This window comes from Neoarius graeffei, chromosome 6, assembly GCF_027579695.1.
Source record: "Neoarius graeffei isolate fNeoGra1 chromosome 6, fNeoGra1.pri, whole genome shotgun sequence".
NCBI lineage: Eukaryota > Metazoa > Chordata > Actinopteri > Siluriformes > Ariidae > Neoarius > Neoarius graeffei.
The window spans coordinates 35038459-35064940 of NC_083574.1; the positions used below are offsets into that span (position 1 = coordinate 35038459).

A 26482-nucleotide genomic window follows, 5' to 3' on the forward strand; every position below is an offset into this window, starting at 1 on the left:
ACCATGTTAATCTTATTGAAAGAATGTGTATGTTTATTCTACTACACATGTTTATTAATTATATTTGCTAAAACATCACCTTCCTATGTTTCAAAAAGCCAACCAGTCTTTTTACATTTTTGTATCAGACAATGTCATTCTATTGGTGTCAAACATTATTAAAAAAAGCTGATGTAGATTGCTACATTAAAAAAAAAAACCCTCACTGTTATATTCTAATATATCATTACTTTATCTATACATAATAAAATACAGTTATAAAATAATTCTACATTGTTAAAATTGAGAATCTATATGTCCACAACACTTCTGTTACGTTCTGACTTTGGCATATAAATATGTTTTTATTACATCTCAGAAAATTAAAGTTATCTTTTAACATATCATTCATTAAAGATTACATGTTTTGTGACCTGATGGTAAAAAAAGAAATGGTTTTAGGTGAATTTTTAAAAATAAGTTCATGTCCGCGGGCGGCACGGTGGTGTAGTGGTTAGCGCTGTCGCCTCACAGCAAGAAGGTCCTGGGTTCGAGCCCCGGGGCCAGCGAGGGCCTTTCTGTGTGGAGTTTGCATGTTCTCCCCGTGTCCGCGTGGGTTTCCTCCGGGTGCTCCGGTTTCCCCCACAGTCCAAAGACATGCAGGTTAGGTTAACTGGTGACTCTAAATTGACCGTAGGTGTGAATGTGAGTGTGAATGGTTGTCTGTGTCTATGTGTCAGCCCTGTGATGACCTGGCGACTTGTCCAGGGTGTACCCCGCCTTTCGCCCGTAGTCAGCTGGGATAGGCTCCAGCTTGCCTGCGACCCTGTAGAAGGATAAAGCGGCTAGAGATAATGAGATGAATGAGATGAGAAGTTCATGTCCCCATTTCAGTACCCATAAGCGTGGAATCACTCATATAAAAAAGTAAAACTCTGTTTAAAAAAGAAAAGAAAAAAAGGAAAGCTTACCGAAGGACTTGGTTCTGGACATGCCTTTGGGCAGCTGAATATGAGCTTTTTCCAGCGCTGGGTGAAGAGGACCATGGAGAGCAAGACCTTGCCGCTCGAAAAGAGACTACACATAACCGCAAAGTTGTTAGAGTACAGTTATATAACTTTTAAAAACCAAACAGTCTTGTGTTTTCCATGCTAAGTCATGGATAACAGCTTGGTAGCATAATTGCAAACATCTGTATGGTATCTCACACTGATTTCTGCTGGTGTAATTCGGCGGCTGGTTGGTCGTTGCTTCACCGTGGCTGCTCTGTAGTCTGCCTCCACTTGCGGCCTCATTGTTGACTCCTGAGAGGCCAAGATTTCATCTAGCCTTTCTGTACAAATGCATGCATACACACACACCCACACACACAACAAAGTATAACCACAGACAGACACATTCATTATGTCATTGTTATGATAAAACATTAATGTTTTATCAGCACTGCACAGTAATTGACAGTCTTTCACTCATGCCATGAGATTCATAAATGAGACTGAGATATAAAGATATTTAAACTGCATTTCAGTCATTCAAAAGGGTGATAATTTCTTGAGATAGTTGTGGTGATTCAACCAGTAACACTAAAGTAGCTTCACAATGTCAGAAATATAACAACTCACCTCCTCGCCTCCTCCTTGCAGATGCTTAGCATGGAATAAATGAAAACACTGTTCTATTAAGCTCTCACAACAGTCAATATATTCAGTACTGAAATGGACAGTATAACAAACCCAGTGGGCCATACAAGCCCGATTCCAAAAAAGTTGGGACAAAGTACAAATTGTAAATAAAAACGGAATGCAATAATTTACAAATCTCAAAAACTGATATTGTATTCACAATAGAACATAGACAACATATCAAATGTCGAAAGTGAGACATTTTGAAATTTCATGCCAAATATTGGCTCATTTGAAATTTCATGACAGCAACACATCTCAAAAAAGTTGGGACGGGGCAATAAGAGGCTGGAAAAGTTAAAGGTACACAAAAGGAACAGCTGGAGGACCAAATTGCAACTCATTAGGTCAATTGGCAATAGGTCATTAACATGACTGGGTATAAAAAGAGCATCTTGGAGTGGCAGCGGCTCTCAGAAGTAAAGATGGGAAGAGGATCACCAATCCCCCTAATTCTGCGCCGACAAATAGTGGAGCAATATGAGAAAGGAGTTCGACAGTGTAAAATTGCAAAGAGTTTGAACATACCATCATCTACAGTGCATAATATCATCAAAAGATTCAGAGAATCTGGAAGAATCTGTGTGCGTAAGGGTCAAGGCCGGAAAACCATACTGGGTGCCCGTGATCTTCGGGCCCTTAGACGGCACTGCATCACATACAGGCATGCTTCTGTATTGGAAATCACAAAATGGGCTCAGGAAGATTTCCAGAGAACATTATCTGTGAACACAATTCACCATGCCATCCGCTGTTGCCAGCTAAAACTCTATAGTTCAAAGAAGAAGCCGTATCTAAACATGATCCAGAAGCGCAGACGTCTTCTCTGGGCCAAGGCTCATTTAAAATGGACTGTGGCAAAGTGGAAAACTGTTCTGTGGTCAGACGAATCAAAATTTGAAGTTCTTTATGGAAATCAGGGACGCCGTGTCATTCGGACTAAAGAGGAGAAGGACGACCCAAGTTGTAATCAGCGCTCAGTTCAGAAGCCTGCATCGCTGATGGTATGGGGTTGCATTAGTTCATGTGGCATGGGCAGCTTACACATCTGGAAAGACACCATTAATGCTGAAAGGTATATCCAGGTTCTAGAGCAACATATGCTCCCATCCAGACGACGTTTCTTTCAGGGAAGACCTTGCATTTTCCAACATGACAATGCCAAACCACATACTGCATCAATTACAGCATCATGGCTGCGTAGAAGAAGGGTCCGGGTACTGAATTGGCCAGCCTGCAGTCCAGATCTTTCACCCACAGAAAACATTTGGCGCATCATAAAACGGAAGATACGACAAAAAAGACCTAAGACAGTTGAGCAACTAGAATCCTACATTAGACAAGAATGGGTTAACATTCCTATCCCTAAACTTGAGCAACTTGTCTCCTCAGTCCCCAGACGTTTACAGACTGTTGTAAAGAGAAAAGGGGATGTCTCACAGTGGTAAACATGGCCTTGTCCCAACTTTTTTGAGAGGTGTTGTTGTCATGAAATTTAAAATCACCTAATTTTTCTCTTTAAATGATACATTTTCTCAGTTTAAACATTTGATATGTCATCTATGTCCTATTCTGAATAAAATATGGAATTTTGAAACTTCCACATCATTGCATTCCATTTTTATTTACAATTTGTACTTTGTCCCAACTTTTTTGGAATCGGGGTTGTATCTGCAGAGAATTGTTATAATAATGTCATGTTTCAGATGTAAGATACCTTTCAAAAACAACTTGAGGGCAACTAGTAGCATGTGTAGACCAATTACAGCATGCAAACCAAGTCATGATTGAAAGTTAAAAAGTGTAGCTCCATTGTAAATCTGTACCAACACCATCTGCAGCAGTGTAGCCATGTGGATTAAATATTACACCTTTTTGTACCTGTGGATTTATTTGTTTGTTTGTTTATTTATGAGACCGTCAAGGGATGTCTACCAGTTTTGGTCCCACCTATTTATGAAGTCTGTTGTTCTTGAAGTAAAAATGATTCAAAACATGTGATTTAATGTGTGAAACGAATCACGACATGGCATCTTATTACTGATATATTCATATATTTTGTTTTCTTTACTTTTTTGTCAAAGAGTGTCAATGTGTATATTCGAATAAGAGGACAGATTGAGTGGAAAAGACAGCTGATGTTTTGAACAGCCCAAATGGCAGAGGGAGAAAGATGAGTGTGGCATGCAAACAACAGAGAGAGAGAGAGCAAGCAAAGTAAGCTAGAGATTTGAGGAAATTGTCTCCAAATGTGTGTGTAGATAGATAGATAGATAGATAGATAGATAGATAGATAGATAGATAGATAGATAGATAGATAGATAGATAGATAGATAGATAGATAGATAGATAGGTGTTTGTGTGTGTGTGTGTGTGTGTCTTACCCAGCTCTTCAAGCTCAGCAGTCATGCTCTTGGACCTTGGCGTGAGCGTGGTGCTGGGTGCTCTCTTGGGTGGCGGTGGTGCTGTGGATGAAAGGCAGGGAGAGGATGAGGAGTAGTGGCGCATTGCCACCCACCTGTTTCCTACCTGCAACTGCCAACGCTTCTTGTGCACCTTCATCTCACTTGGCTCGGCCAGACCTGACACCTTCTGTGGCCGTGCCACTTTATTCATACTGCGCTCTGACGGAAACTTCTTCATGTCCCTTTCTCCCTCACACCCATACACACACACGCGCACGCACACACACACAAAACGCAACACAGGTCACTCCGCTAGGCCCCTCGCGCGAGTCTGACTACTAGCCATACCATTCCCCACCTTTCTCGCCATCACATTCCAACCACACACAGACACACTCCTCTTTTTACATCCCTTCATTCTCCCTGTTCGTCACTCCTCTTCTCTCGCTCCTTCTTTCCTCTGGATGCTCCCATTGCCTCTGTGAGCTGAATGTGCCTTTAGCTCAATGCTCATGCTGAGGTAATACTGCCAACAGTGCGCTCTACACACAGCCCTAATAAGGCAAAGCTGGAGAAGACGCAGAGAACGACAAGAAAATGGATACAAAGTTCCAGAAGAAAAGATGCCTTGGTTTCTCCACTCCTTATTCGCTCTAACAGAAACCTCACTGAACAGAGACAGCGCGAGAAAGAAAGAAAGAGGAAAGTAGAAGTAAGAGAGAGAGAGAGAGAGAGAGAGAGAGAGAAATACCAAGGCTTGATGCAATGCTTAATTCAAACGTTCATTGTAGTAACCATGGCAACTCTGGCAGGAGCAAGGCCTGGGTTGATGCAGCTAAACTGCAAGAATCACGTTGTGTGTGTGTGTGTGTGTGTGTGTGTGTGTGTGTGTGTGAGATATAAGCAATGACAAAAAGTGGAAAGTAATTCTAAAACTTAAATTGATAGTTATATAACACGTGTACGTTGTCTTAAACGTCACCTCCGTATTCAAATGTACAGGCATACCTCTGCATCCTAAACCTTAGTAATAATATACAGCAATATCAGAGGTACAATAAAGCTGCTTTTCAAGTTATGTAGACACTCTATCTATCTATCTATCTATCTATCTATCTATCTATCTATCTATCTATCTATCTATCTATCTATCTATCTATCTATCTATCTATCTATCTATCTTTACTGTGGAGTAAAATTCAACCAAATGTCATGACATTAGCCATGCACATTTTCAGGAGGGAATCTCAGTATAGTCACAGCTGAATATATGCTGCAACAGAATATATGTAAATGAAGCACTATCAAACTAATCGTGATAGTAAAGAAATAAAACTACAAGCTGAACAATCTACTTAAAATCTCAAAAAACTGCTGTTACAGGTAAAATGATTGGTTGTTTTGTTCTGTGTGGCTCTACAAACACACAGCGCACAGGTCAGAGATGGGTCAGAAGTGTGTGGGAGTTGCAGAGGAAATGGTGGATGATTTACATGGATACAGAATAGATTATCGTGTAGATGTAGTCCCATCAATGAAGAGAGGACACAAAACCACTACTCTGTCTAGTTTCGACCCATCAAACTATAATAGCATATTTTCTTTTTCACCATATGAACTATATGAATTAAAGCCGACACACACGCTGCACTACCTAAGCATAACTTTACAGTGACTGTGAAAAAAGGGGGGGGGGGGGGGGGGGTAATAAAACTCGATGTCAGTAACAGTGTGTGTATACATATGGATGAGGCCTGCTGAGTCATCTTGGTTGCTACAAGAGAAAAGACCTCATCACTCATCAATTCAAATCTCCCTTCCAACATGACACTTGTTAGGCAACACTGTCACTCCTCCGTCCTGTTCCTCTGTTTGATGCAATTACTATAGTCCTTCACAAAGTTGCTTACTCTCTGTCTTTTGAGAATTTTTTAACCATTATGCTAACTCTACAGAGATAGGCTTCTTCTTCGCCCAAAGCAGCATAAGAGTAAGACCCACCCACACCAACTCACCTACGAATCAGCACTGCCTATACAATTACTAAATCAAACTAGTATTCAGGGGTGCAGCCAAGGATTTTGAAAAGATATCAGATTAGGCCTCACCACCCTATCACCGGCCATGCCAACCTTGAAAATATACGGTAACACCGTACAGACGTTCTGCAAACAGTGCAATTCACTTCTCATTTGATGCAAGTCGGATACCCTCTATAAGAAATGCGCGAAAGGCCATCGTTTACAGTTTAAATGTAACTGAGCCTGAAGTTGTATCTGTTGGGCCTGACACCAAACAGAGGCAAGGGAAACTAATTTAGTATGAATAGCTTGCTCAAGGTTTCCTTGCATTGATTAAACATCAACAAAAAGAGGAGTGAAATGTAAACACTTGGGAGAAAAAGGAGCCTGTTTCATGATGGATGAAGCTAACAGGTTAATTTCCACCACAGGGAGATATAGAGGCTCTTGGCATAGGGTTTTTTGTGTGCCGAAAATAAAATTAAAATGTTAGTTTTATTAGTACATTGTAAATAAAATATTCTCCTAATGATGATAGGATAATAATTTAGTATTGAAAATATTGACCTACTTTTCCAATTATATTAGAGCCTCTGTCAATCACTGGCCTTTAGAGTCATCCTAACTCCCCAACTTCAAATTTTGAGATTTATCTGTTTAAAACATATTTGGCCATAAGAGTATAAAAAACACGTTTGAGTGAATTTGATTATAACATGAAATACGGGTAGGCGGCACAGTGGTGTAGTGGTTAGCGCTGTCGCCTCACAGCAAGAAGGTCCTGGGTTTGAGCCCCGTGGCCGATGAGGGCCTTTCTGTGCGGAGTTTGCATGTTCTCCCCGTGTCCACGTGGGTTTCCTCTGGGTGCTCCGGTTTCCCCCACAGTCCAAAGACATGCAGGTTAGGCTAATTGGTGGCTCTAAATTGACCGTGAGTGTGAATGGTTGTTTGTCTCTTTGTGTCAGCCCTGTGATGAGCTGGCGACTTGTCCAGGGTGTACCCCGCCTCTCGCCCATGGTCAGAAGAGGATAAGCGGCTACAGATAATGGATGAATACAGGTGATGAACAGTTCATCATAGCTATGTTCAGACTGCAAGATTAATTCTGATTTACTGCTCCTGTTAACATGGTCAAAATAATGGACAACAAATGGTCTAAATGCTCCTAAAGCAACATTTGTGCACAAAAGAATGTGCATCATTAAGAAGGAAGTCAGTCCTGTGATTGTTAGCTGAAGGTCATAAGAGCTTTACACTCACCTCCCCTGCATGTGTGTTGATGTTTTCATTAGTAGCTTGTTTATACACATACAGCAAGGTGTATGTCCAGGTAGATATCTTGCAGCCGGTCAATGGTAGAATAGCTCGTTTTAAGTGGCAGCAGTTATGAATGTAACAGACTGAATCAAATTGGTATTGGTAAAAATGGTGAATAAAGGTTTATTTTAGGAATATACAATGTCTTGCAAAAATATTCACCCCAGTGTTTGTCCTGTTTTGTCGCATTACAGGCTGGAATAAAAATGGATTTTTTTCGGGGGGGGGGGGGGGGGGGGGGCACCATTTGATTTACACAACATGCCTACCACTTTAAAGGTGAATTTTTTTTTTTTTTTATTGTGACAAACAATAATTAGGATGAAAACAACAAAAATCTGGACTATGGTATTCACCCCCCAAAGCCAATACTTTGTACAGCCACCTTTTGCTACAATTACAGCTACAAGTCTCTTGGGGTATGTCTCTATTAGCTTAGCACATCTAGCCACTGGGATTTTTGCCCATTCCTCAAGGCAAAACTGCTCCAGCTCCTTTAAGTTAGATGGGTTGCGTTGGTGTACAGCAATCTTCAAGCTATGCCACAGATTCTCAACTGGATTGCGGTCTGGGCTTTGACTAGGCCATTCCAAGACGTTTAAATGTTTCCTTTTAAACCACTCCAGCAGTATGTTTAGGGTCATTGTCCTGCTGGAACGTAAACCTTCGTCCCAGTCTCAAACCTCTGGCTGACTCAAACAGGTTTTCCTCTAGAATTGCCCTGTATTTAGTGCCATCCATATTTCCTTCAGTCCTGACCAGCTTTCCTGTCCCTGCAGATGAAAAATATCCCCACAACATGATACTGCCACCACCATGCTTCACTGTAGGAATGGTGTTCTCAGGTTGTTGGGTTTGCACCACACATGGTGTTTCCCATGATGGCCAAAAAGTTCAATTTTAGTCTCATCTGACCAGAGAATCTTCTTCCATGTGTTTGGGGAGTCTGCCACATGCTGTTGGGCAAACTACAAACGTGTTTTCTTAAGCAATGGCTTTTTTCTGGCCACTCTTCCATAAAGCCCCGCTCTGTGGAGTGTACAGCTTAAAGTGGTCGTATGGACAGATACTCCCATCTCCGCTGTGGATCTTTGCAGCTCCTTCAGTGTTATCTTTGGTGTCTTTGTTGCATCTCTGATTAATGCCTGCCTTGCCCATTCTAGGAGTTTTGGTTGGTGGCCTTCTCTTGTCAGGTTTGTAGTGGTGCCATATTATTTCCAATTTGCTATAATGGATTTGCTCCATGGGATATTCAAAGTTTGAGATTTTTTTTTTTTATAACCCAACCAATTTTATACTTCTCCACAACTTTGTTTCTGACCTGTTTGGAGGCTCCTTGGTTTTCATGTTCCTTGCTTAGTAGTGTTTCAGAGTCAGGGTCCTTCCAGAACAGGTTGATTTATACAGACATCATGTGACAGATCATGTAACACTGACTGCACACAGGTGGAACTTAAAGGAGATACGCAGAACCATAGCCTCACTTTTTGTTTATAAATGCCTTGAGACCTCAAAAATGGCATAGGATTAGTTTTAAGCGTTAACAATGAATCTAAGATGGTAATTTTTATGATTAAAGTGATTCATACAGGTAGCGGTCTGAGTGAATGACCTTGACATCTGTGACGTCACAGCAGGAAGGATATTGGTCTCATCGCCATTTCCGCTATACTAAAACACAGAGCTAACTGCAACTTTGATCCTCCATTTTGAGCTAATTTATCACCATGCCATGTAGATGTGTTGCTGGCGGGTGCAGCAACACGACAGAAGGTGGATTTATGTTGCATTCATGGCCCAAGAACAGACCTGGGCATTTTATGGCCCACAGGCCGCATCCGGCCCTTTGGTTCATTCTGACTGGCCCGTGTAAGGTTAATTAGAAATTACAAAATAAACGTATTTTCTAATTTTACCCCATGCATGGACTGAATGTGCATTGCTTTTATTTTGAAGTTGTGTTCCACAAAAACGCAATGCACACGACATGAGCATGACATGAAATCCCACGAAACCTAATCCCGCGATAACTACTTCTGTAATTTGTCCAGACCAACCACAAACTTGTACATCATCCTTCAAACGGTCCAGCCAATCACATAGTGTGACGTCACCAGCAGGCACTGGAGCCCGAGCCGACCTGTAGATCTGATACCTACACCGAATCAACGTTGTTGGGAGCAGATCACAAGAAGACTTTAGCCCCCAAAATGTCCACAAAAAGAAGAAAGGTTGATGCCGAATGCAGGGCTTTCAACAAAACATGGACTGCTAAGTATTTATTTACTGAAGTCAGAGATAAAGCCGTGTGTTTAGTTTGCAGAGAGCAGATCGCCGTGTTCAAAGACTACAATTTGAGTCGGCATTACCAGACGAAGCACGCTGAGAAATACCGAAACTTGACTGATGCTGAAATAGCGCGAACATCGGAAGCTTTGATGGCTAAGCTAGAAAAGCAGCAAGGCTTTTTTACCAAGCGCCACACATCCAGGGATGCAGCAACCAAGACCAGCTTTGTGCTTTCCCACAAAATCGCTAAAAAGCCATTCTCGGAGGGGGAATTTGTGAAAGAGTGCTTGGTGGACTTGGTGCTTGATATTTGGAGTAGAAAGACAATATTGTGATGTCTTTATTGTGTTTTGGGGTGAATGTGACTGAAAAAAAATGGTACAAACGTTCACATTTTGTTAACCATTGTTTTGGGAAATTTGATTGAATAAATGACATTTTTCGTAAGGCAACCTCGTTTTTTCCATACTCTTACCAGTCTTAGCAGCTTGTAAAAACAATGTTATTTACTGCTTTATATAAAGAAATACAATTAATATTATGCAGAATTTAGTTCAGCCTTTTGGTCTGGCCGTCCACAAAATTTTCTGTTTCTCATGTGGCCCCATGGAAAAAAGAATTGCCCACCCCTGCCCAAGAATGTTCAAATTGCAAAGATTTGGACGCGTTTTGCGAGAAATTCATGGATTGGGCACCTACGAAGTGGTCTCTCCTCTGCTCTGCACATTTTACTGATGACTCGTATGAAACCTCTGATTTGTTGAGGAGCATTGCCTATAAGCCCGTATTGAAAGAGGGTGCAGTATCAACAATTAAAGGAAAAGAAAACTACAAGAATAGGAAAGTAAGTTCAGTTGCACCAGTTCTCCCGGAATGTGAACCGAGCAGTAATGGCGGAGTACTCAGTATGGAGAAAATGGAGAATGAGTGGACCAGTCATCAGATTTCTCCACTAGATATGCTTGCCTCAGCAGCAATATCTCACCCTTATGTGGAAGAAGCGAATGAATGAAGAACTGAAAGTCAGATTGCTTCAAAACAATCGGCCACAAGCTCAGCCTTCAAGTAGTGAGAATACAGATGGGTAAGATGCGACTCTCATTTGGTTACATAACAAAAAACAACACTCGTTGTTTACCTGCATTTAGATTAATACATGTAAGTTGTATTGTGTATTTAAGTTACTGGTATAAGATTATTTAATTTGCTTCAGAATATGATCGTCTCAGTTCATCTGATTATTTAATTAGCCTTTTGCGTTTTATCAGTGAAAATGCATGCATGTTGCATAAGTTTTAACGCCTATCCTGATTTAATGAGAGTCACATGAGACCGTCAGTTCAATTCCATCCAATTCTGTAGACGGCTTTGTTCTCTGGCTTTATTTCGTAAGGTGGGGGCCTCCGTGGCCAACGTGTGACTATAGGATTCACTTTCCGATGGTTCGAACTGATACGGTTCTACGCGTATAGCAGTAGCATGTACACACACTCCGATTTCAGGACTATTACAGTCAGATGTATTACTATCTGAGGAATCTGAACAATCTCCAATAAATGTGAACGACGAGGCCATTGCAACCACTCTCGCCTGCCGAGTCTGGCTTTGGTCTATAGCACTGGTTACCGCTGTGACGTCACTCACTCAGGGCTGGCTGGCTCAGCGGGGCAGCTCGAATGCCAACTTTGCGGTCGATTTTAACTCTCAAAAAAATATATTTTTTAAAATTCCCAATTATGCAGCGTACAAGAGTCAAGGATGGAGATACTCTCCACTCAGAAATGTATTTAAAAATAAAGATTCTGCATATCTCCTTTAATCAACTAATTATGTGACTTATGAAGTGAATTGTGTGGGCCAACTCTTATTTAGGGGTTTCATACGAAAGGGGGTGCATACCTATGCACAATCCCAGATTTCTGGGGTTTTTTTTCATCTTATTGTTTGTTTCTCAAAAAAAAAAAAACTTCCACCTTTAAAGTGGTAGGCACGTTGTGTAAATCAAATGGTGCTAACCTCCCAAAAATCCATTTTAATTCCAGCTTGTAATGCGACAAAACAGGACAAAGACCAAGGGGGATGAATACTTTTGCAAAACACTATATATACAGTACCAGTAAGAAGTTTGGACATACCTTTTAATTAAATTATATTTTTTAAATGTTAATTCATTAAAATACATTTCATGTCTTAAAGTAATGATGGACGTCATGTCTCTTGAGCGGTTCTTGACAATATGGATTACTACAGTTGTGGAATAGGGCTATTTACTGTATTTTTATTATTTACTATTTATTGTTTGATCTCAAACACATTAAGAAGGCAAGAAATGACATGAATTAACGTTTGATGAGGCACCTGTTAACTGAAAAGCATTCCAAGTGACGACCTCATGAAGCTGGTTAAGATAATGCCAATAGTGTGCAAAGCATCATCAAGGTAAACGGTGGCTACTTTGAAGAATCAAAATGTGAAACATATTTTGCTTTTTTAAACACTTTTTTTGTTTAGCACATAATTCCATATATGTTCCATATGTTATTTTATAGTTTTGATGTCTTCAGTATTGTTGTACAATATAGAAAATAGTCAACCCCCCAAAAAAAAACAACAACAACAACAACAACAAAACTATGAATAAGTAGGGGTGTCCAAACTTTTGACCAATATTGTGTATATACAGTGTTCATTGTCCAGCTGCTCGGCTTGAACTTGGTGTAAATCCACATCATCGGTGCAACTCTCAGGACTAGTTCGTGACTCTTATAGTCCTCCAGCCCAAACATGCTTATGGTCAGGATACCGCATACGGTAGTGTCCCACATTAAAATCAAAGATTAATATTTATGTGATTTTTTTTTGTTTCAAAACCTGACATGGAAAAGACAAATCTGTATGATATATGGAAAAAAAAAAGGATTTGGTTGACTTTTACTCACAGTGTGTATGTAGCATGTGCCAATGCCAGAGCATGTGTTGTTGGCACGTTGGCTATTAATTACAATGCAACTATTTTAATTTATTTTTGAACATTGCCTATTATGAGATATAGTGATAATACTGTAAGTAATAGTGTGTTGCTGTATATGTCTATCCTCATGTATGTGAAGACATTCACTAGATTAGCTGGGTGCTGTCAGGGAAACCATGGCGACCTGCAGTAAACTCGAATCAGGAATGCCTCATAGTGACTATAGTGAACTATATAGTAAACTATAGTGATTTGAGTGTTACAAATTGTGACTATATGGATCCAGGATTAAAAGCTTCCACATGGGTGCGTATACACATACTAGCACATGTCCGAACCAGCACATGAACATGTACAGCGCAGTGAGTCTCACCCTTTTTCCTAACCACGTCCTCAGTTTCTGGTTTGCGTGTCACTGACACCACTTTCATCAGCAGATTGCTCCCGCCTTGCCGGATAAGAGACACCACCTGCTTATGGCCCACCTTCACTACATTCACGCCGTTCACCTGCAACACCCAGATGAACGTTCTTACAATCTTGGATGTAACACCTCCATATTCTGTCAGCTGTCATGTCTCAAATGGCTCCTCATATACAGTATAATGCTTTTAAAATGAAGAAGATCAAATTATAATCGAACCCTTACCTCAATGAGGAAGTCACCTGTCCTTAGCCCCGCCCTCCAGGCCACGCCCTCCACGTCAACAGACTCCAGGTATTGCAGTGCAGGGAAGGCGGGCGTAGGGGTAAACTCTTCGATGGGTGTCTCCGCTAAACACACACAAACAAACACACACAAAAGATATTTAATGCTAGTTCAGTTGCAGTAGCCTTAGGGAATCTAGCGTATACACACACATCCTCATCATGTTGCTATAGCAATGGTCCTGATGTTTGGGGTATTGTTGAGGCTCAATACATCCAGCCTGTGTTGAGTATAATTAAGATGAGACAATCTGAGGCACCGGTTAGCTGACAGAGAAAAAGAGACAGGGAGAGAATGGAAAACACGACACCATGTGTGTAACAGATGGCTTTGGGAACTCATACCACCAAGCCATGATGATGCCACCACAAAGATGGGGCACACACATCTATACACACACATACATACATTCTCAGCCCCTGTTGGTGGTTATATTCTAAAAGGTATGACTATTCCAGTCTATAAACCTTTTATCACAACACAATGTGACTATCCATGACTTGTAATGCAAATGCCTTTGTAGCATAGTGCAGCACTGACTAATCTATACTCACCATCCACTTTATTAGGAACATCTGTACACCTAAACATTCAGCCAATCATGTGGCAGCAGCTCAATGCATAAAATCATCCAGATACGGGTTAGGAGCTTCAGTTAATGTTCACATCAAACATCAGAGTGGGCCGATTTGAGTATTTCTGGAACTGCTGATCTCCTCAGATTTCCACACACAACAGTCTTGTCCTGTCAGCCAAGAACAGGAATCTGACGCTTATTCACAAAATGCACTTGGATTTCATTCTAAATTCTCAGCATTTGCACATGAATGAGTCTACGGTTGAATGTGTGTGAACAACTTCTTCTTGTGCAACAGAGTCAAATATTTTCATGCAACTGACTACGCGTGAGGCAGTTTCTCTGCTCCGCCCATCATTTAACTAATTTGCATATCAATATTTCCAGATCACAGATATAAAAATGACTCAACAAAGAACAAATTAGAATCTGAACCTGATGTTCTAGTAAGAGAAGTGCAGTCAACAGCAGAAATGTACCTGTAGTCAGAAACCCCAAGGTAGAGAGAGAGAGAGAGCTCTGTACAGCACAGTTACAGTGGTGCTTGAAAGTTTGTGAACCCTTTAGAATTTTCTATATTTCTGCATAAATATGACCTAAAACATCATCAGGTTTTCACACAAGTCCTAAAAGTAGATAAAGAGAACCCAGTTAAACAAATGAGACAAAAATATTATACTTGGTCATTTATTTATTGAGGAAAATAATCCAATATTACATATCTGTGAGTGGCAAAAGTATGTGAACCTCTAGGATTAGCAGTTAATTTGAAGGTGAAATTAGAGTCAGGTGTTTTCTATCAATGGAATGACAATCAAGTGTGAGTGGGCACCCTGTTTTACAACCCTGATTACAAAAAAGTTGGGACAAAGTACAAATTGTAAATAAAAACGGAATGCAATGATGTGGAAGTTTCAAAAATCCATATTTTATTCAGAATAGAACATAGATGACATATCAAATGTTTAAACTGAGAAAATGTATCATTTAAAGAGAAAAATTAGGTGATTTTAAATTTCATGACAACAACACATCTCAAAAAAGTTGGGACAAGGCCATGTTTACCACTGTGAGACATCCCCTTTTCTCTTTACAACAGTCTGTAAACGTCTGGGGACTGAGGAGACAAGTTGCTCAAGTTTAGGGATAGGAATGTTAACCCATTCTTGTCTAATGTAGGATTCTAGTTGCTCAACTGTCTTAGGTCTTTTTTGTCGTATCTTCCATTTTATGATGCACCAAATGTTTTCTATGGGTGAAAGATCTGGACTGCAGGCTGGCCAGTTCAGTACCCGGACCCTTCTTCTACTCAGCCATGATGCTGTAATTGATGCAGTATGTGGTTTGGCATTGTCATGTTGGAAAATGCAAGGTCTTCCCTGAAAGAGACGTCGTCTGGATGGGAGCATATGTTGCTCTAGAACCTGGATATACCTTTCAGCATTGATGGTGTCTTTCCAGATGTGTAAGCTGCCCATGCCACATACACTAATGCAACCCCATACCATCAGAGATGCAGGCTTCTGAACTGAGCGCTGATAACAACTTGGGTCATCCTTCTCCTCTTTAGTCCGAATGATACGGCATTCCTGATTTCCATAAAGAACTTCAAATTTTGATTCGTCTGACCACAGAACAGTTTTCCACTTTGCCACAGTCCATTTTAAATGAGCCTTGGCCCAGAGAAGACGTCTGCGCTTCTGGATCATGTTTAGATACAGCCTCTTCTTTGAACTATAGAGTTTTAACTGGCAATGGCGGATGGCACGGTGAATTGTGTTCACAGATAATGTTCTCTGGAAATATTCCTGAGCCCATTTTGTGATTTCCAATACAGAAGCATGCCTGTATGTGATGCAGTGCCGTCTAAGGGCCCGAAGATCACGGGCACCCAGTATGGTTTTCCGGCCTTGACCCTTACACACAGAGATTCTTCCAGATTCTCTGAATCTTTTGATGATATTATGCACTGTAGATGATGATATGTTCAAACTCTTTGCAATTTTACACTGTCGAACTCCTTTCTGATATTGCTCCACTATTTGTCGGCGCAGAATTAGGGGGATTGGTGATCCTCTTCCCATCTTTACTTCTGAGAGCCGCTGCCACTCCAAGATGCTCTTTTTATACCCAGTCATGTTAATGACCTATTGCCAATTGACCTAATGAGTTGCAATTTGGTCCTCCAGCTGTTCCTTTTGTGTACCTTTAACTTTTCCAGCCTCTTATTGCCCCGTCCCAACTTTTTTGAGATGTGTTGCTGTCATGAAATTTCAAATGAGCCAATATTTGGCATGAAATTTCAAAATGTCTCACTTTCGACATTTGATATGTTGTCTATGTTCTATTGTGAATACAATATCAGTTTTTGAGTTTTGTAAATTATTGCATTCCGTTTTTATTTACAATTTGCACTTTGTCCCAACTTTTTTGGAATCGGGGTTGTATTTAAAGAACAGGGATCTATCAAAGTCTGATCTTCACAACACATGTTTGTGGAAGTGTATAATGGCATGAACAAAGGAGATTTCTGAGGACCTCAGAAAAAGCGTTGTTGATGCTCATCAGGCTGGAAAAGGTTACAAAACCATCTCTAAAGAGTTTGGACTCCACCAATCCACAGTCAGACAGATTGTGTACAAATGGAGGAAATTCAAGACCATTGTTACCCTCCCCAGGAGTGGTCGACCAACAAAGATCACTCCGAGAGCAAGGCGTGTAATAGTTGGCGAGGTCACAAAAGACCCCAGGGTAACTTCTAAGCAACTGAAGCCCTCTCTCACATTGGCTAATGTTAATGTTCATGAGTCCACCATCAGGAGAACACTGAACAACAATGGTGTGCATGGCAGGGTTGCAAGGAGAAAGCCACTGCTCTCCAAAAAGAACATTGCTGCTCAACTGCAGTTTGCTAAAGATCACATGGACAATCCAGAAGGCTATTGGAAAAATGTTTTGTGGACGGATGAGAACAAAATAGAACATTCTGGTTTAAATGAGAAGCATTATGTTTGGAGAAAGGAAAACACTGCATTCCAGCATAAGAACCTTATCCCATCTGTGAAACATGGTGGTGGTAGTATCATGGTTTGGGCCTGTTTTGCTGCATCTGGGCCAGGACGGCTTGCCATCATTGATGGAACAATGAATTCTGAATTATACCAGTGAATTCTAAAGGAAAATGTCAGGACATGTGTCCATGAACTGAATCTCAAGAGAAGGTGGGTCATGCAGCAAGACAACGGCCCTAAGCACACAAGTCATTCTACCAAAGAATGGTTAAAGAAGAATAAAGTTAATGTTTTGGAATGGCCAAGTCAAAGTCCTGACCTTAATCCAATCGAAATGTTGTGGAAGGACCTGAAGCGAGCAGTTCATGTGAGGAAACCCACCAACATCCCAGAGTTGAAGCTGTTCTGTACGGAGGAATGGGCTAAAATTCCTCCAAGCCAGTGTGCAGGACTGATCGACAGTTACCGGAAACGTTTAGTTGCAGTTATTGCTGCACAAGGGGGTCAGACCAGATACTGAAAGCAAAGGTTCACATACTTTTGCCACTCACAGGTATGTAATATTGATTCATTTTCCTCAATAAATAAATGACCAAGTATAATATTTTTGTCTCATTTGTTTAACTGGGTTCTCTTTATCTACTTTTAGGACTTGTGTGAAAATCTGATGATGTTTTAGGTCATATTTATGCAGAAATATAGAAAATTCTAAAGGGTTCACAAACTTTCAAGCACCATTGTACAGTTACAGTGCTTTCTCCTCTCTAGACTTCCCTCTATCTGGCTGCACAGGCTTACTGAAAGGGGATTTATATCTGCTCACGAGCCATTTATCATCGAATTAGAAAATCAGAGTAGTTCTGAAAGGTGCATTCTCTCCTCAGTGCATGATTTGTCAGGTCCTCTAGAAGGGCTAACGCAACCATGATTTATGTTTTAGTAAAATGTCTGTCTTGTACAGCCTAAATACAGATGGTTTACTTATTTACCATTTACATGTTAAAAATTTTAAAGTAATCTTCATTTAAATTATTTATAGAGCACATAACCTATAATTTGTTGTTATGGAAACAGAAGCATTTTACCAACTGTATAAATAAAGTTCAGGACAGTTCACAGTTCTCTGGAATTGTACACTCTAATGATTGCACCACTCTGTTACAAGCACTAGGAAAAGTTTGTACAACAGGTTGAATATCTGTGTTATTTTACAAATATTTTCAAGTGGTGGCACGGTGGTGTAGTGGTTAGCACTGTCGCCTCACAGCAAGAAGGTCTGGGTTTGAGCCCCGTGGCCGACGAGGGCCTTTCTGTGTGGAGTTTGCATGTTCTCCCCGTGGGTTTCCTCCGGGTGCTCCGGTTTCCCCCACAGTCCAAAGACATGCAGGTTAGGTTAACTGGTGACTCTAAATTGACCGTAGGTGTGAATGTGAGTGTGAATGGTTGTCTGTGTCTATGTGTCAGCCCTGTGATGACCTGGCGACTTGTCCAGGGTGTACCCCGCCTTTCGCCAGTAGTCAGCTGGGATAGGCTCCAGCTTGCCTGCGACCCTGTAGGACAGGATAAAGCGGCTAGAGATAATGAGATGAGATGAGATGAGAAAATTGGAAGTCTGTGATTCGAATTCAGTAGCTTTTGGTCCATTAAACAAAAATAATTGGGTGTCAGGGAAAATTCTTTTTATGACCAACACTTGAAAAATCTGAAAAGCAGTCTACCTTTAAATGCTTTTTTGTTTACCACATAATTCCATACATGTTCCAGATGTTATTTCATAGTTTTGATGTCTTCAGTATTGTTCTACAATGTAGAAAACAGTCACACTACAGACAAACCTATGAATGAGTAGGGGTGTACAAACTTTTGACTGGTACGGTATACTGTTATACACGTACACCAAGGGTGTATATTTTCATACACCTGATTTGAGACTATGTATGCTAATGAATGCTAATGATCAAGGGCACAACATAAATTCAGTGTTATTTATTTTGGAAATATTCTTCTGCTTTTCCTCCTAGCTAAAAAAAGTCACTCCTGTCTTGTGTTCTCCTGTGCAGTGCCGTCTTGTGGGAGGAATCGCAGTTATTTTTCTCTCTTCCTCCTGGGGGAATCAGGTCTCAGGAGTCTCACAGACTTCCCATCCAAATGTCACCTTGTGAAAGTGTGAAGAAATCTGTTGCTGTTCTGGGCAAACTCACTACTTCCTGTAATCAAGGAACTATAACATTATTTGTAGTGACATGTTACTAGAGGAATCGTGTGAATCATATACTGTAGTCACATACTTTCAGATTGGATAGTGACAAGTTTCATTATTTCAGCTCAGTACCCCAGTAGATTTACTGTTGGAGTAAAAAGTCAAAACAACAAAAATCAATCAATTATTTACAGAACTCGGAAACCAGAACTCTAGCTACTGCTATAGATTCCAGTAGGCTTCAAGAACCTACACCACAGGCCATCTTTTTTGAGTGACATGTAGTTTGAGGGGGGCGGCATGGTGGTGTAGTGGTTCGCACTGTCGCCTCACAGCAAGAAGGTCATGGGTTCGAGCCCTGTGGCCGGCGAGGGCCTTTCTGTGCGGAGTTTGCATGTTCTCCCCGTGTCCGCGTGGGTTTCCTCCGGGTGCTCCGGTTTCCCCCACAGTCCAAAGACATGCAGGTTAGGCTAATTGGTGGCTCTAAATTGACCGTAGGTGTGAATCTGAGCTGTGTCTATGTGTCAGCCCTGTGATGACCTGGCGACTTGTCCAGGGTGTACCCCGCCTCTCGCCCGTAGTCAGCTGGGATAGGCTCCAGCTTGCCTGCGACCCTGTAGGACAGGATAAGCAGCTACAGATGATGGATGGATGGATGTAGTTTGAGGTGATTATGAAAATCCACAGAGTATCCTGAGTAGCACAACAGAAAACAGTTCACCCTATTGTCAGGAGCTCGCAAGTACGAACCCCGACAGTCACGGGTGGATGGGAGTCTAGACGGCAAAATTTGCTGTGCTCTCTGGATGGAAGGGACGATATGCTCTTTCTACCCAGCCAATCACAGCGACACTCGCTAATCACAGGCATCTGTGTACAGAGTTATTATAATTTTCATTAGTTTTTATTTATTCTTTCAGTTTTATTTTAAATTTCAGTTTAGTTTTACACTAGTAGTTACTGCCCATGTACCTGATTTCCTCTGAATGGTGCTCTTCACATATACTAAATCGCTCCCCCCCGTCTCCTCAGTGACACAGACTCGGCCCTCGTGGAAGTCTCCGGTGAGGAATGTTGATTGCGAGGTCCCTTACAATCGAAACTCTCAGGTGAGTGGGGGAGGGGATTCCCTGCCGATGCTGTGTGCAGTGTTTTAGTGCGAGCATGTCGCCTATGGGAAATGAATAGTGTGTTGGATTAACACTAATCCCATGTTTTGGAAAATCAAAAATGTTGTCTTGGGCCCCTCCGGGGTGACACCAATCCATGGACAAAGTATGGAGTATGTGCGTCCAGCCGTGTCGATTTGCATACCGTAAGTGAACAGACAGAGACAGACAGCCTTCCTTTAGTAGTATAGAAGTGCATGAGTAGTTTTATTTTTATTTTGAGAAACTGACTAGTTTTAGTTAAGTTTTTACTTAGGTTTAGTGTTAGTTTTACACTACCGTTCAAAAGTTTGGGGTCACCCAGACAATTTTGTGTTTTCCATGAAAAGTCACACTTTTATTTACCACCATAAGTTGTAAAATGAATAGAAAATATAGTCAAGACTTTTTTCTGGCCATTTTGAGCATTTAATCGACCCCACAAATGTGATGCTCCAGAAACTCAATCTGCTCAAAGGAAGGTCAGTTTTATAGCTTCTCTAAAGAGCTCAACTGTTTTCAGCTGTGCTAACATGATTGTACAAGGGTTTTCTAATCATCCATTAGCCTTCTGAGGCAATGAGCAAACACATTGTACCATTAGAACACTGGAGTGAGAGTTGCTGGAAATGGGCCTCTATACACCTATGGAGATATTGCACCAAAAACCAGACATTTGCAGCTAGAATAGTCATTTACCACATTAGCAATGTATAGAGTGGATTTCTGATTAGTTTAAAGTGATCTTCATTGAAAAGAACAGTGCTTTTCTTTCAAAAATAAGGACATTTCAAAGTGACCCCAAACTTTTGAACAGTAGTGTACATGTATTGCACAGGAAGCATCATCATCTTCACTGGAGTTTTACGGCAGCCAGCATTACTGTCACCTACTGGAACAAGTCTGTTACTGTCTCGAGGAGAAAAATTAAATGAAAATTAAAACGAAACTGATTTTAGATGTAATTCTATTTCTGGGCGGCACGGTGGTGTAGTGGTTAGCGCTGTCGCCTCACAGCAAGAAGGTCCTGGGTTCGAACCCCGGGTCCGGCGAGGGCCTTTCTGTGTGGAGTTTGCATGTTCTCCCCGTGTCCGCGTGGGTTTCCTCCGGGTGCTCCGGTTTCCCCCACAGTCCAAAGACATGCAGGTTAGGTTAACTGGTGACTCTAAATTGAGCGTAGGTGTGAATGTGAGTGTGAATGGTTGTCTGTGTCTATGTGTCAGCCCTGTGATGACCTGGCGACTTGTCCAGGGTGTACCCCGCCTTTCGCCCGTAGTCAGCTGGGATAGGCTCCAGCTTGCCTGCGACCCTGTAGAAGGATAAAGCGGCTAGAGATAATGAGATGAGATGAATTCTATTTCTTTCTAACTTGTGTTTTTCATTGTAGTTTGTATTTGGCTTTCATTTTTTAAAAATGTTTTTATATTTATTTCATTCACTGAAATAATTTTTTCACTGCTAGTTATCCCTGGCCCAAATGAAGTTTGGTGGGGGATATAGAAACAGGTTCCATCCATCCGTCCGGTCCCGTTTTTGTTTCCGGGCCATATCTTTAAAACTATTGAAGATATCTTCATGACACTTTGTATACATATCAAGCAACGTCTGAACTGGTGCCTTTTACTATTTTGGATTTTTGAAAAAAAAAAGTATTTCTCAAATTTTTGCATAAAAAATAGATTTTGACTTGGTTTCTAAGAGTAATGTTCGTTTCCGGAGCGTATATCCAAAACTATTCATGATACAGATTTGAAACTTGGTATAGATGTTAACAAGGTGATGTAGATGTGCCTTTTCATACTAAGAAATGTGAGAAATTTTAATTTTTCATGTTTCCGTGGAAACAATTTCAGACTTAGTCTCTCAGGTTAGTCTTAGGGGTAGGTTTTGTTTCCGGAGCAGAACTTGAAAACTATGAGTGGTATGGTCTTGAAAGTTGGTATATGTGTTGATTAAGTAATGTAAATGTGCCTTTTGATACTAAGAAATGTGAGAAATTTTAATTTTTAGCTCACCTGGACCAAAGATCCGGTGGGTTTATGCCATGGGCTGCTGAGGTCAGTGTAAAGAGGTAGGGTTGGTTTCCTGCAGCAGAACTTGAAAAATGTGACAAATAATATCTTGAAACTTGGTATATAGTTGGTATATAGGGTGGGGGATATAGATGAGTCTGTCTTCTTGTTTTAGTCTTAGTTTTTGTTAACTATGTTAACCCTGTCTGTGAGCTCATGTATGGTAAACTGGCAAGAAAATGGAAAATTGGCAAATGCTGTATCAGCAATGGCAAAAACCAGATGCAGTTAAACCTACAAATTACTTTCAATCCAAGGATCTTCTCATCTTTTCATGGTGTTCAAAAGTTTGTTTCCCCACTGGATTGATAAACAATACCTGCGTACATACAAAGGTACAAACAGCCAATGTAACTGGAAGATTCTGATAGTTGTGCCCTGTATGTAAACAATAAAAATCATATGATCTATGGGTGGAGTGTCTGGAGAAGGACCTCCACACAGACATCCTACATACCTACTGTGCCACCATACCAGACTGTGCATTATGTATGCAAATTCCAGTCAATCATTTAATCAAGGATGCAGCGCTAGAAACTGAAGCAGCAGCGTGTCCTGCTAAGATTTATTTGAACACTTCTGAGTCATTTTTAAATATGGCTCCATGTGTTCTATACCCTACATTTCAATCAAACAAGCAGCAAGCAGCCTGGAGTGATAATCAGCTTCATTTTATTGTGCTGTAAATGTGGTTGTAGTTTTGCTGTATTGTTCCACTTCTGCCATGAATGAAGGCATCATTCAGCCCAGCAGAAACCTGAGGATTGGTTGATAGGTCTAGATTCTGGTCATGCTTACCTTTCGCTCCCCGCAGGACAAAACCAAAACCTTCGTTTTCTTTCTTCTGCAGCATGGCATCTTTCTCCTCGATGACGTAATCACTGGCAAGGAGAGAGGATGGCATTTAGATCACAATCCAGCACCATTACTGCACAGCAGAACCTGGAGTATTGTCAAGTCCAAAATTTAAGAAGAAAAACACCCCTCCTGCTCTTCTGCTGACGAACCAATCAGGATAAAAGCAGCGTTAGGGAGGAAGAGAATATGATGAAAAAATGCCCAGGTGGTACTTTTAGACCTACTGCACTACTTCATAGTAGGCTCCATTACTGCATTAAGAGATTGAATAAAATGCTAATATCACCCTTTTTATACTATTAAAAACAAGAGTTAAAATACAAGGGCAGTCACCCCTGTCAAATCCTTCTTTCCACTGAAAGCAAATTTATTTACAGTTCAATATTACATTATTGTTTCTCCCTCTAATACACACAGTCGCTCACTTTTATTGCCTTGTGCATTACTGTGGTTAAATGGTTCTTAAACCTGAAAGCCAGCCTTAACTTCAGCTATTTCAACAGGAGCTACCGTACTTCTATTCAAACGGATATGAGGAGCAGCTAAAAGTCAACCATCCTGTCATGTATTCCTATCATTCCAGGGACATTTGGTTGGGATAAAAGCCTGCAGACATACGCACAGAGCCCACCCTTTCCTATTCCATCAGCAGCCATCTGTCTGGTTGTACAGAGATGACTAGTTGTTGGATGCATTAGTGCACACAGGCAAGGCAGGTCTGTTTTTAGATCACTCACTTAGATGAGCGCAGACTCACTGTACAAACATGACCAACATCTTGCATCACACAAATAATCCATTTACAATGCACTGATTATTAAAAACTGTAGGAGCCTGTATAGTGTCTGGTTTATATATACTCTTCTTTAATAACCTAAGAATAAGATTTAATGTTTCAACGGATTACAGTCATGATACTGCAGCTCATGCAAAGGTCCTGTTCGCTCAGAAAAAATAAATGGTCAGGAGAAGCATGTGATTGTACAGTCCATGTTCTCCATGACTGGCCAGTAGGAAGAGAATGTTTTTGCATATTACCACTGCCTTTTCTTGATATTTACTGGGTGCACTTCTGACAAAGCCTTAATGCTCTGTCTGTGAGTCATGGCACAGAATGACTGCTGAGTCAGGTGCTGCACTGATCACAGCCTGACTACTATCTTTGTCATGGAAAATTATAATACTCTCTCTCTCTCTCTCTCTCTCTCTCTCTCTCTCTGGGGTGTTCATCACTGATGCATTAAAAATGACAAGAACATAATTGGGCATTGAAGAATCAATTAGATCAATTACAGATGATTCCATTGCATTAGTGCCTCGGGGCAACAAGAGTGAGGCTGATGCCTTACAGGAGTCCAGATAAGACTTACACGATGAAACGAGCTGCAGTTTACTTTCACTTCACAGCGGTGTCTTACAGTCAGTATATTTACTGATTATTAGCTCATCTGGCCAACAGGTGATGAGTTTATGCCATCATGTGTTGTCTGTCGTCTGTCCGGTGTCGTCCACGTTTCACGAAAATCGCTTCTTCTCTCTCAATCCTTCACCAATTTTTATTCTTTTTGGCAGGAAGATAGGTCTGCTTGGGGTGCATATAGTAGCTTCTACCCAAATTTTCATAATTGCAATTAATAATGAAGATGTGGAGTAATTAAGCCCTAACGAGCAGTTTCCACGCAAATCGCTTCTTCTCCCTCAATTCTTCACCGATTTTGATTCTTTCTGCCATGAAGGTAGGGGTACCTAGGGTGCATATAACTTCTACCCAGATTTGCTTAATTACAATTATTAATGAAGTTATGGACTAATTAAGCCTTAATGAGCAGTTCAACAAAAATTGCTTCTTCTCGGTGAATTCCTCACTGTTTTGGATTCTTTCTGGCAAATAGGTTGGTATTCCTAGGGTGCATATAGCTTCTATATATAGCTTGTATATAGAGTATATAGCCTACAACATTTATTGCGCAAGGTGGCCCACTTTAGATTATTCCTTCTGGACTAGACGGGGCCGGAGCGAGCTACACCGTCATTGACAGTCTCGTTCCAATATTCCACTATTATTCTGAACATGATGATATTCGGACTTTGATATAGGTCACGTCAACAACATATTCCATTTGGAGATCCCAAATTTGGTCTTATTCGGAATTTAGCATTTTCTGATGAAGACGTGGGATATGTTGATATTATTCAGGTTTTAAAAGCGTTCTTTGCATATGTATACAACGCATTCAGAATATGTGTCTCAGTTGGGGGTTTTATGGCAGTTTGAGACACACGGCCTCTTAGCTGTTTACGGTCAGTTCTGTGCATTGTACACAAACCAATGAAACAACCAGAGTATGCATGGCTGCTTTAGAGTAGCAGTTTTGGGACCAAAAGGTCACCAGTTCGATTCCCTGGACCAGCAGGAATGGCTAAAGTGCCCTTGAGTAAGGCACCTTATCCCCAACAGCTCCCCAGGCTGCTCTGGGTATGTTGTATGTCGCTCTGGATAAGAGCGTCTGCTGAATGCCATTAATGCAATGTCATGTAAATGGGAATATTAGTGGAATATTCATTTCCATTAGCCATCTAAACAGCTTAGTAGGAATATTGTCTTTTTCCGAATAAGGGCAAAAACCTGAATATTTTGTCCATGTAAATGAAGTGACTGATACCATAATTACCATAATTACCATAATCCATAGATTAGAGGCAGTCTGTGTCAGTCAATATTCAATTTAAGGTTACTTTGTTTATGGATGACCAGTTAGCATGGAGTTGTTATCATAACCCTGTTTTTAATTTTAGGTTTTATTCATTAATAGCAGTATTATAATTTAAGTAAAGTTTAACACAGTGGGCAGGGAGGAATCACAGCCCTGGATTAGTGTTAATGTTCCATGGACACTTTAATAATGGTATAATAGTCATGGTACAGAAATAAACAGCTGGAATCGCAACAACAATGTTGGATGTGCTGTTTACACAATAGCAAGTGCTTGAGAGCAGGACAAAAAAAAGTCGACTTTCTCCCTTGGCCTCTTGAATGAATAAGGAAGTTTGAAGTGGTTTAGAATTGTTCCATGATTTATTATATTTGCTCATATTCAGGGACATATAGGTTATGTTTGCAGAAGATGGTTCCTGAGGTACTAGATGGATTCCAGGCCCCTGAGGTGTACAGAAGGGCACTGTATGGGCTCAGGGGTCCCGGGACAGACAATATTTCTTCATTTATTTCAAGTTATGCCTGTC

General features: G+C 40.8%; 1 protein-coding gene across 1 annotated transcript in view; it reads right to left on the reverse strand.

The window, feature by feature from the left end:
• Positions 1-26482, reverse strand: part of shank3a (SH3 and multiple ankyrin repeat domains 3a) — a 520369-nt gene that overhangs the window by 16029 nt on the left and 477858 nt on the right. The window contains exons 14-20 of the mRNA XM_060923596.1: positions 23180-23262; positions 13314-13438; positions 13038-13173; positions 4046-4126; positions 1602-1625; positions 1188-1312; positions 951-1056 (exon numbers count right to left, since the gene is read on the reverse strand). Of these exons, the coding sequence (XP_060779579.1) occupies positions 951-1056; positions 1188-1312; positions 1602-1625; positions 4046-4126; positions 13038-13173; positions 13314-13438; positions 23180-23262 (680 nt within the window). The remainder of the gene's footprint in view (positions 1-950; positions 1057-1187; positions 1313-1601; positions 1626-4045; positions 4127-13037; positions 13174-13313; positions 13439-23179; positions 23263-26482) is intronic.